The following is a 12,721-nucleotide window of genomic DNA, read 5'->3' as shown; positions in this document are numbered from 1 at the left end:
AAAACAGTGAGTGTGTGGGCTTTTTTCTATTCTTTAATCTTTATTATATCTTTTATGACAATTTTAAGGAACCAAAGTACAACCCTTTTGTTTTTGTGTACATATTCGGCTCATATAACATATTATCTAAGTGCCTCTTGTCCACAGAAAACACACTCACTGAATGCTAAGTCAAATCTTACCTGGCCAAACACAATGATAAACTAAGTCCAAAAAAAAATCCTGCTCTGTCATTTACTAACTATGTAATCCTGGGCAAATTCTTTCCAAGTTCATTTTCCTCAGGAGCAAGCTATGAATAATGTTATGTACCCCCAAAAGATTGTTGAAAAGATTAAACAAGATAAGGTTCTAAGGCATCTAATATAGGATCTGGCAGGTATTAGGGGCTCCACAGATAGCAGCCGCCATAATCACCATCAACACCTTCTCTACATTCCTGACAACCAACATAATCAAAAGTACCTCCCCTTCCCTTTGGTTACCCAGCTGCAAAGCAATCCTGAAATAAGTTTCAGAAAGACCATGACATCTGGTGGGGATCCTTCTATGAAATCTCGGTATGGAGAAGATATGAGCTTCAAATGCTTCCAGACTGTAAGCTGTCACAGCAGGAAACCAGTCTTATTCACTTTACATACCCCCAGCCCCTGCACAGTACCCAGCACATAGCACACACTCAGTAAATGTCTGTGAAAGGAGACTCCAGGAAGTTAAAGACCCCAATATGCTACGGACAACAGCTAAGCAAGAGCATCAGAAGGGTAGTTGTGGGTTCAGGGTTTATTTAATTGGTAACTGATATGTGTTTAACAATAAGCAAAACTGCTGTTGTGCAAAAAGCAGAACTTTACTGGGCTTTTTTTTTTTTCTTTTTCTAAGTAGGCTTCACGCCCAATGCAGAGCCTAAACTCACGACCCTGAGAGAGCAAGACCTGAGCTGAGATCGAGTCAGACACTTAACTGACTGAGCCACCCAGGTAACCCCCTTTGTTGAGCTTCTTTACACTTAGAGTTGCTTTTTTTTTTAATGTTTATTTATTTTTTGAGAGAAACAGAGTATGAGTCGGGGAGGGTGAGAGAGAGAAGGAGACACAGAATCTAAAGCAGGCTCCAGGCTCTGAGCTGTTAGCACAGAGCCCGACACAGGGCTTGAACTTACAGACCGTGAGACCGTGACCTGAGTCGAAGTCGGACACTTAACCGACTGAACCACCCAGGTGCCCCTGTTTTTATTTTTAATTCAATGGGATGGAAGGGGACATGATCTTTCCCAAACATTTTTATCCAAATGAAAGAAGAGTCAGCAGAAGTAACTTACACTCTGATTTTAAGGGACGAATCTACGGTTGCTCCTAAATATATATGACCCCACAGTCCTAAGTATAAATCTACAATTTCCAAATTTCTCTAATTAGAGTCTTACCATTCCCCAAAATATCTAGTTGAGGAACCTACAGAGAAATTATACCCTAAGGGCCAGTAGGACTAGGACCCCCACCCAACCTCTCCCAGCAGGTACTTTCCACTACGGCTATTAACTGGCAATACCTGGATGGTCTCTTTTTCTAAATCTAAAAACAAACAAACAAACAAACAAACAAATAAATAAAATTAGTCTTTATTTTATTTATTTTTTGAGAGAGAGAGGGAGAGAGAGCACGAGCACGTAAGTAGAGGAGGGATAGAAAGAGAAGGAGAGAGAGAATCCCAAGCAGCCTCCACACTCAGCACAGAGCCCAATGCAGGGCTTGGTCTCACAAACCTCGAGACCATGACTTAAGGCTGAAATCAATGCTTACCTGACTGAACCACCTGCGCCCCTTAAAAAATTTTTTTAATATCTTTTCCCACTTCTACTTCAATGATCCTCTCAGATCCCTGGGAAAAGTGGCTGGGACCATAGCCATTTCCAAGAAGTGACTTGCCTAAGCTGGGAAGAAGCACCATGGAAGGAAAGATCCCTGTATCAGACCAGGGCTCTGACGCCTAGCTCAGAGTTCTCCCAGCCTGACCAGATTAACTAGTTTGTACCCCACAGGTGAGCAGTTTGGCTGCTCTAGTGCTGTGAGATCTGCACTAGGTGGGGGAAATCTCCTTGAACACAGACCCTGTTCTGGGACCTACTTCAGAAGGAAATGGCAAAATGGAGTTCACTAGAGCCTTCTGGCCGTTACAGGTGCAGCTGAGTTTTCTGAACAGGCCCACTCCTAGAATTTTTCACAAACGCTCTGTCTGTTTTCAACCTACTTCTCATCAAGTATGAATGCTAGGGCTAAAACCAAAAAGGTGGAAATTCAAGCTCTCTGAGGTTTAGTGACGGTTCTTCAATGTCCCAGACTTCAGACACAAAAGAACTTGACTCATTTACTCCTACTTGTGAAAGTGGTGGGAAGGAGGGGAAGTCAATAAAAATGTGAATATTTAACACTATTTATGACATACCAAAGATATGCATTAAATGTACTAGCAAGTTATTTACACATTTATACACATTTGTAGCTTGACTGTAAAAAAGTATGTAAGATGAGGCCAGAACCACATCATGAGTCCTGGGGTATTCTTTGAAGATCCTGGACCCCCTTATATTCCCCCCTTCTCTCCTTCCATCTCATAAAACAGTAAGTTTTGAATCAGCTTAGCCCAAAAATTCACAATCTCTCATACTGTTGTAAGTTATCTTTTAAAAGACAATCTAATAGCATCCCTCTCTAGCTTAAAAACATTAACACAGAGCTACCCACTTTCTCAGTACACAGCAGCGTAAAGCATCCCAACGATTTTTGCACAGCAGCCCTAAGCCAAAAGAAATGCCTAAGGGCTCTGTTTATTTAGTAGTTAGGTCCAAACAACTTAATAAATATTTATGTTCTAATGATTTAGTAACCATTTGAAAAAATATACATAAATTGAAAGAAATGTTTTATTTCACTCTTAACCACAATCCCTTATGTGTGCACCTGTTGGGCACTGCACAACTTCTTGAGTCAGATGTTAACGCTGCCTCCCTCATTTTCTGTTCCACATTTATCTTCACATGGTACCTGCCTTTTGCCATAGAAACCACCGAAAAATCAGCTTCACAAAGAGGTGAAGTCACTGAAAGGACTATAGGATACTCAAATAGTAAAACTACAGCAAGTTAATAGGTCATGCAATGTCGTGCTCGCTTCAGCAGCACATATACTAAAATAGGTCATGCAATGTTCAAGTACCACTGTCGTTTCCTTGAAGAGTTAAAAATATCTTGTGGTGCACCTGTGAACTCACTGTAGCACCCTAGGGTGCCTCAGAGTACAATTTGGAAACTAAGTGTTGATGGTTCCCAACTGCCTATAGGTAAAAATTCTAAAAGCATGATACATGTCTATACTATTGCTGTGAAAAATATAAAATATATATAAAAATGTGCAAACAGAAAATACTGTTTGTCTCTGGGGAGAGTAATCAAGTAACTACGAGACAGAGAAGCAAGAATAACTTACTTTTCATTATACAGCCCCTCATAACTTTTCAATTTTAAGCTATGTCCAAAAAACATTGTTCTAAAAATGTCTTTTAAACCCTAAATATAAAGAGTAAAAATTTAAGTGATTCAAAAATTAATAATTGTCACTGTTGATTTAAAAAATAAAAAAAATACACCAGCTAAAGCTAGAGCTGAGGCAAGGATCCTTAACTGTGACTTCGCCTGAATGGACATCAAGGTAATCGGGAAGACTGACTTGAATGTTGAAGGGCAAGATGGTGCTCAGGAGACTTAGATAAGCCATTCAGCACCAGCTAATGGCCTCAGTTTCCCTTATAAAATCTGGAGTCATAAATGAATGATTATAATGCCACCGTTAGGCCAGTGGAAAAGGAATTGGTCACCAAGTCATGAAGCGACTGGGGTACAAGAAGCTTTGATGAGAACGCGTGAGTCAGCTGCATCTATTTTATGAGGGGAAGAGGAGCATCAGGATGACATTTCGATAGCAATGGAAAAGTGCTTTCCAGTCACAGAAACAAAGAGACCATATAAGAGAGTTCTGCGTTCTCTTCCTCTCCAAGAAGAGACAACCCAACATCCCTTTTAGGTAAGGAGTCTGTGGCAGAGGCTACCAGCTGCCTCCCAGTAGTCACTCTCCCCTGCATCTTTAGTAACAGACTTTACTCAATGACGCCAGCTAATAAATTTTACGTACTCTCCAGTCTCCTGTACAACACATGGTACAGCCACGTGACCAAGTTCTGACCAGAAAGGTGTAAACAGAAGTGTTGCTTAGGGATCTGTGAGAAGGCTGACAAAAGTAACGACCATGAAGAGACCATGAAGTTAGACTCACAGGCCAGGATGGAGGGTGAAGCAGAAATATGGGAAGTGTCTAGATCCTGATGAACATGAGGGCATCCCATTAGCCTAGACTTGATACTTCCCTACATCCTCTACATGAGAGAGAAATATACATCTACTTTATTTAAAGTCACCAATATTTTAAGTTTTCTGTTCCATACACCAGATCTAAGCCTAATGTGGTCCTTCACTGAAATTAATGCACAGGCCACATCAACTTGAAAACAGCTGTGATCAGTGTAACAAGAGAAAAGTCACTGCTATCGGGGGACATGAAGCATCATATCAAGGGAGCTATAAAGGTGGGCTTGCAAAACCAAATTCTTACTCAGATGAAGTAACTAACTTCATTTGTGAAGCATCTGGGTAACAAACAATAGAGAGAAACAGGGCCTGGGCAAGCCCCGAAGTACCAATGACGTTCGAATTTAAATTTTTTTTTTAAACCCGGTACAGTCCAAATAGAATATCTTTGCTGGACTGTGAGTTTTAGGGATATTCTGTGGTTTCCTAAGATATGGAATATTGAGTGAACACAGACCACAGTCTATAGAAATGGATCGACTGGAATGAAATGGTAGGTTAGCATTCCCCAATGAAAGAGGTCCACACACTATAATACACAAAACCTCAGTGCTTACTTTTGGCTTAATTCTTAAAATAGCTAAGGGGCACCTGGGTGGCTCAGCTGGTTAAGCATCCAACTTCAGCCTAGGTCATGCCCTCGTTCCCGATTTCAAGCCCCACATCCAGCTCCGTGCTGACAGCTCAGAGCCTAGACCCTGTTTCAGATTCTGTCTCTCTCTCTCTCTCTCTCTCTCTGCCCCTCCCCCACTCACTCTCATTCTCCCTCTCTCTCTCTCTCTCTCTCAAAAATAAATAAAACATTAAAAAATGTTAAATTTAAAATAGCTACTTTACCATATCCTCTACCACCAAAATGATCACTAGAGAAATCAAACTGCAAGGTCTTTCAGGCAAAAGACACAAAGGCTAAAGAGCAGGAAGTCAGCTAACATCTTCATTCAATCAAGAAAATAATGAAAAATAACAACAGTAATCAAAAATGTTTAATTATTTCCACCTCTAAGAATGCCACGCTGATATCATTTAATTCAGAAGTTACATTATCTCTGCAAGCCAATTTGACAATAAATTTCATATTAAAAAAAGTTACATTATCTCTACTAGTAGAAGGGGGCCTGCGGCTAATAACCAAAGCATCAGAATGCATACAATCATTTCAGCTTTGAGGCCTATTCTGAGCTGGTTTGGGGTTAGTTGGTTGATTTGGGCTGTGGTCCAAAGACCATAGAGAGGTGGGAAAGATTGGTCAGGCTGGAAAAGCCAACAACAGATAAGCCTCATAAAGTAAACCACTACTGAAAATCAGGACAGAAGACTGCAAGCATGAGCTCAGTGTAGAGTAACAGAGAATCAAGGCAGGAAGGACACTCAGCTCCATGACTGTTTCCAATGGATTTCCTTTCCAAATAATTAATGTGTCTTTTCATTACAATAGTAGCACATGTTTGTTATAGAAAAACTTTAAATATAGATAAGCAAAAAGAAGAAAATAAAAATCACCTCAATCCCACCACTGGAAAAGAGCTACTATTAACAATCTGGAATATATTTTGCCAGATTTTTCTGGACTCAGTTATATATGTACACGTGTATGTATATACCCACACATGCATGTACACACACATACATATATGTACACATACGCATACACCCATACACACATATACACACACGCGCATATATTGTATAGATTTTTTTTTACCAAAATGAAATCATAACATGCAAACAATTTTTAAATTTCTTTCAAACAATAATCCTAGGCATTTAGGGATATAAACTTGCTTGTTCAAAAATGATTAAACCACTTTTTCTCCTGGCAAAAACATATCAGAAGCTTAACGTGAAAAATTATCATGATTATAGGATATAGAAATTAATGCTCATTAGCATGAATAAAACTGGCTCTTCTAAATGAGGGAAAAGAAAATCACTGCTAGGCACATACCACAGTAATCATTGTGGCAGGCAAGATCCCATGACAGATGATAAAATTAGTGCACAAAACTGGGGCGCCTGGGTGGTTCAGTCGGTTGAGCATCCGACTTCGGCTCAGGTCATGATCTCGCAGTTCATGAGTTCGAGCCCCGCGTCGGACTCTGTGCTGACAGCTCTGAGCCTGGAGCCTGCTTCAGATTCTGTGTCCCCCTCTCTCTCAGCCCCACCCCTGCTTGTGCTCTGTCTCTCTCTGTCTTTCAAAAATGAATAAACATAAAAAAATTTTTTTTTAATTAGCGTGCAAAACGTTGAAGAGAAACAAGATATCAGCATAGTCTCAAAGTATTACTCCCAAGGTATTTATTAATTACACTGAATCTTCACAGTGGAGAAACCCAGCAGACACACCACCTTAAAAAGGGATCAAGGTTAACAGCACCGATATAAAGACACCTCAGCATCACATGCCCCCAATATCATGCACTGAGAAGGGCACATCACCTCTGTGGTGTTCTTGCCAAAAATGCAACACTTCAGACTTATAAGGAAACAGACAAAAACAAATTGAGGACCATTCTACAAAAATAACTGGCCAATACTCTTCAAAAGTGTCACAATTATTAAAGACACACAAAAAAAAAGACTGGGGAACTATCAAAGATTAGACAGAACTAAGGAAACATGACAACGAAATACAACATGGGATCCCAGGAAGGAAGGAAGGAAGGAAGGAAGGAAGGAAGGAAGGAAGGAAGGAAGGAAGGAAGGAAGGAAAAAGAAAACACTAATGGAAAAAATGGTGAAATCTGAATAAAGTCTATAGTTAGGCTAATATTAAAAAAAGAAAAAATGTCTCTACTTTCAGAGCAGTGAAAAAAGAGAGCAGAAGCAGAATCACAATTAGTCTCCAGTCCCTGTAAGTATAATTGCTTCAAAACACTAAACCCAACTAAGAGTACTAGAAGCATCTTTCACCACTATGTAAACACAAAGTGGAGGCAGATCATCCCAAGTTAAATTGGTACCTCTTATCCTTAAACTGAGGAAAAATAAATAACCTATTATTCCAAATCAGACATGCACATGCACATACATACACACACAGAAAATCTGGACACAGTATGGATTACTATTTACATTACCTAAAAAAATCTTGGAATTCCTCCTTTTTGGTAAAGCTCCACCAGATGCCCCTCTTACCTTCTGAAAAGAAAATAAGAGATTGTTAAAATGCAACATGCAGAAAAGATGACGGGGGGAGTTGGGGAGGGAAAGGGTTCTCAGTTGTTAACAAAAGGCGAGACGAAATACTCAACCTGGCCAGAAATTCCAGGATAAACCAGAACTTGACCCAAGTCAAGGGAGGTAGGTGAAGGGCAATGCTATTGTTCCACCTGATTACTTTCATCAAATTATCAAGACCACTTCTGGAAAGGGACATAGAACCGGGGATCAAGGTGAACTAGAAATTTCAACTTCAAATTGGCACACGCTCCCAAAAGGCTAGAGTCCATGCCCAATGATGGAACTATTCTGGAGAGATGGTGGTGGATCCCAGAGGGAAGGCTCTTGTTCCCCTGCTACCCACTGGGTCCCTGTGCTTGGTCCTGGGTATGCACAAAAATTACTGTTGAAAGAGCTAATAAATACTGATTAGCTGTCACTGATATTCTGGTCATATTAAATCTCAATCTAACCTCCCTAAGCATTTGGAGCACCGACTAATGGTTAGTTGCCATGTTAAGCTTCGTGTATTTTCTACCTCTGGTGGAAGTACCTGACAGCAATGAAATAAATGTCCATTCAAGTGGTTAAGCAAAAGGAGTCATTCATTACCTTTCTGACAAAAGGGTTTTACTTTTACAAAAAATTTTACTCTCAAACAGGATTATAAATTTTTTTTTCAAATGGCCAGAATGATATTTCCACACTGTTTGTTCTCTCAGTTATTAGAAAAGAGTACATTTCCAGTGCACCATGGTGTGCTGGTCAAAGCCTGGCATCTTTTCAAGTGGCCACATGTTATAGCAGCATCAAGGCCTTGCTGCTGCTTTAGTTTGTCCCATTATCAGTCTTAAGTCTCCTTTGCCACATTTTATCATTTGGCATTGAAGGGTGACTCATCTTTGTGATTCTCACATTAAGTTTACAGCTTCTACTATAAGTTTATGGTTCACATCTTAAGCATGTGAATATGATAGAACACATTAGCTCAAAAACCTGTCTCTCGAACTACTCGTGCCAAATTCATGTCACCTCTCTTAGAATCCCTCTCCACCAAGGTCTCAGAGCCCCTGCTCCTCTCCCCACCTTGTGCCTACATCAAAAAAAAAAGGATGAAATAAAACCGGTAGGCACATTTAGCAATCTTAGAGTCACTTGAAATCTCTCTACAGAAGTTTATGGCATGCTTTTAACTTTTCCAACCTGTCTCCTCCACTTCTGCAGGATGGTAGAGGGAGAAAAGAAGGAGAAGGGCTGCATGAAAACCTGCTAGAATATGAGGTTCTCCTTGATTGTGAGATCCACACCTTAGACTTGGATTAGATTCACTTCCTTACAGGGGAAAAAAAAAACTAGGTCTTCTTTCCAAAAACCATCACCTCTGTGCCTGCCTCAGTCTCCACTAGAAATCAACAGGGTTTGAAAAAAGGCAACTCCTCAGTCAGCAAACATGACTGTGCCCATGGGTAAGGCTCTATGCTGGCACTGAGGCTGCAAAGTGAATGAAGACACGCTCCATTCCTTGATGAGCCCACGGGCACAGTAGGAGAGCATATATACAAACAGCACTATAGATTCTGGTGAGTATTAAGGGAAGTGTGAAACAGGTAGGATTACAAGGAGGAAATGACAGTTCTTCTGGGGTGGAAGCTGTGGGCAGAGCTGGTCAGATAAGAAGACCAGCAGGTCTGGCATTGAGCGGCTGCTCAGCAAATATTTATTTAATGGATAAATGGATGGATAATGGATAGAAGGATGATGGATGAACGGATGAATAGATGAATGGATGGATAGATAGCTGGACAGATGGATAGATAGAGGATGGACAGGTAGATGAATGGATGGATGGATAAATGGATAGATGGAAGAATGATAGATGGATGAAGGTATAAATGGATGGATGATGAATGAATGCATGGATGGATGGGGGGATGGACAGGTAGATGGATGGATGGATGGATGGATGGATGAATGGATCAGTGGATGGATGATGAATGGATGGATGGATGGATGGAGGGAGGGAGGATGGACAGGTAGATGAATAGATGGATGGATAAATGGATAGATGGAAGAATGATAGATGGATGAAGGTATGAATGGATGGATGATGAATGAATGCATGGATGGATGGGGGGGATGGACAGGTAGATGGGTGGATGGATGGATGGATGGATGGATGAATGGATCAGTGGATGGATGATGAATGGATGGATGGATGGATGGATGGAGGGAGGGAGGATGGACAGGTAGATGAATAGATGGATGGAGAAATGGATAGATGGAAGAATGATAGATGGATGAAGGTATGAATGGATGGATGATGAATGAATGCGTGGATGGATGGGGGGATGGACAGGTAGATGGATGGATGGATGGATGGATGGATGGATGGGATGGATGATGAATGGATGGATGGATGAATGGATGGATGAATGGATGCATGCATACATGCATGATGGATAGATAGATGGATATGCTGACCACAAGGATACAACAGGTATAAGAGAAATGAGACATCCCAGAGAGGAAAAACAGCATGTACAAAGGTATGAAATCATAATGTATTCCAGGAAGAAGTGGTTAGATATGTCTAGAGCACAAAGCTGACATAATAAAAATCAGAGTCAGAAAGGCTATAGAGGCCAGATCATGGAAGGCCTTGTAATCAAATGGAAAAGAATTTTGGATTTCATCTTGCAACAAAGGGAGATACAGAGATTTAAGCTTCAGAATGCTACAGATATGTGCATTTGAAAAGATCACTCCAGGTGTACCACGAAGACTGGGTAGGATGGAAGGCAGCAAGTTTGAAGGAAAGGAGATTAGTCAGGAAGCTAAAGCATTAGTCCTTTTAAGGGATAATGAGCCCTCAGACAAAAACTACAGGGATGGAGAGGACAGGATGGACTTCAGAGCCATTTGGGAGGTCCAGATAACTAGACTTGGTCACCAACCAGCCATGGAATGAAAGCAGAATCCAAAATGTCTAGGTCTCTAGAATTTAAGATGAAGGACAACTCTGAGAAAGAGGATTATTCATTGAGTCTGGACACACTGAGCTTGAAGTACCTATGAGGTGTTCAAGTAGGAAAAACCAACTCAGAGTCAGATGGTCAGACTTTGGCTCTGGAAAGATACTGATTAGTAAGTCATGAGTTCAGAGACAGTGATTAAACAAGTAAATGGACAACACTGATGAGGAAGAACAGTTTTCAGAGAAAGATAGTCCAAAGGCACCCTAGGAAGTGTGGATATTTAAGGAATAAATGAATGAAGAGATGCCAGTGAAAGAAAGTCAGAAAAGGCAGGCTAAAAAACAGCAGGAAGCCAGGAAAGAATGGTGCCAAAGAAAGCAGGAGAGGAGCGGTTCCAAGAGGAAAACAAGTTCAAATGCTTGTAAGGACAAGTAAAATCAGAGCTGAAACATATCCACCAAGCATGATAAATGAGCGGTCACTGCAGCCCTGGCAGTTTAGTGGATTAGCAGGAAGATGGCAACCGGATGGCAACGCTGAACTTCCAGGGAGGTATAGTAGAGATGATGAGAAGTTTTTAGAGACACTTACTTTAGTTGAAGAATAGGATGACCAAATGAGGACACTATACAGAGACAATTAGTGGTGTGTTCTTTTTGTTTGTTTCAAGTCTTTATATAAATTCTAACTACTTAACATATAGTTTCATATTGGCTTCAGGAGTAGAATTTAGTGATTCATCACTTACACACAACACCCTGGGCTCATCACAAGTGCCCTCTTTAATATCCATCATCTAGGGGCGCCTGGGTGGCGCAGTCGGTTAAGCGTCCGACTTCAGCCAGGTCACGATCTCGCGGTCCGTGAGTTCGATCCCCGCGTCGGGCTCTGGGCTGATGGCTCAGAGCCTGGAGCCTGTTTCCGATTCTGTGTCTCCCTCTCTCTCTGCCCCTCCCCCGTTCATGCTCTGTCTCTCTCTGTCCCAAAAATAAATAAAAAATGTTGAAAAAAAAAAAATTTTAATATCCATCATCTAGATCCCCCATCCCCCACCTGCCTCCCCTCTGATAACCATCAGTTTGTTCTCTATAGTTAAGAGTCTCTTATAGTTTGCCTCCCTCTCTTTTTTTTTCTCTTACCCTATGTTCACCTGTTTTATTTCTTAAATTCCATATATGAGTGAAGTCATATGGTATTTGCCTTTCTCTGACTGACTTGTTTCACTTAGCATAATACACTCTAGCTCTATCCATGTCCTTGCAAATGTCAAGATTTCATTCTTTTCTTAAAGTTTATTTATTTTTTCTGAGAAAGACAGAGACAATGCATGTGAGCAGGGGAAGGGCAGAGAGGGAAAAAGAGAATCTGAAGCAGAATCTGCACTGTTAGCGCAGAACCTGACGGGGGCTCGAACTCATGAAGCATGAGATCATGACCTGAGCTGAAGTCAGACGCTTAACTGAGCCACACAGGTGCCCCAAGGCTTCATTCGTTTTGATGACTAATATTCCATATTCCATATATATACTTATGGAATGTATACATATTTATGGAATGTACACATATATACATATATACACACCACATCTTCTTTATCCATTCAGCAATTATTGGACATTTGAGTTCTTTCCATAGTTTGGCTATCACTGATACTGCTGCTATAAAAATTGGGCTGCATGTGTACCTTCCAATCTGCATTTTTGTATCCTTTGGGTAAAAACCTAGTAGCACAACTGCTGGATGGCAGAGTAGTTCTATTTTTAATTCCTTGAGGAAACTCCACACTGTTTTCCAGAGTGGCCACACCAGTTTGCATTCCCACCAACAGTGTAAGAGGGTTCCCCTTTCTTCACAGGCTAGCCAACATGTGCAGTTTCCTGTGTTGTTAATGTTAGCCATTCCAACAGGTATGAGGTGATACCTCATCATGGTTTTGATTTGTACTTCCCTGATGATGAGTGAGGTTGAGCATCTTTTCATGTGTCTGTTGGCCATCTGGATGTCTTCTTTGGAAAAATGTCTATTCATGTCTTCTGCCCATTTCTTAACTGGATTATTTGGGGGGTTTGGGGTGTTGAGTTTGATAAGTTCTTCACAGATTTTGGATACTAACCCTTTACCAGATATGTTATTTGCAAATATCTTCTCCCATTCCATTGGTTGC

At 40.8% G+C, this 12,721-nt stretch overlaps 1 protein-coding gene across 1 annotated transcript in view; it reads right to left on the bottom strand.

The window, feature by feature from the left end:
• Positions 1 to 12,721, bottom strand: part of USP13 (ubiquitin specific peptidase 13) — a 120,375-nt gene that overhangs the window by 76,864 nt on the left and 30,790 nt on the right. Inside the window, exon 3 of the mRNA XM_030328910.1 lies at positions 7,501 to 7,561. Coding sequence (XP_030184770.1) covers positions 7,501 to 7,561 — 61 coding nt within the window. The remainder of the gene's footprint in view (positions 1 to 7,500; positions 7,562 to 12,721) is intronic.

This window comes from Lynx canadensis, chromosome C2 (genome assembly GCF_007474595.2).
Source record: "Lynx canadensis isolate LIC74 chromosome C2, mLynCan4.pri.v2, whole genome shotgun sequence".
Classification (NCBI taxonomy): Eukaryota; Metazoa; Chordata; class Mammalia; order Carnivora; family Felidae; genus Lynx; species Lynx canadensis.
This window is presented reverse-complemented; position numbering and strand designations above follow the sequence as displayed.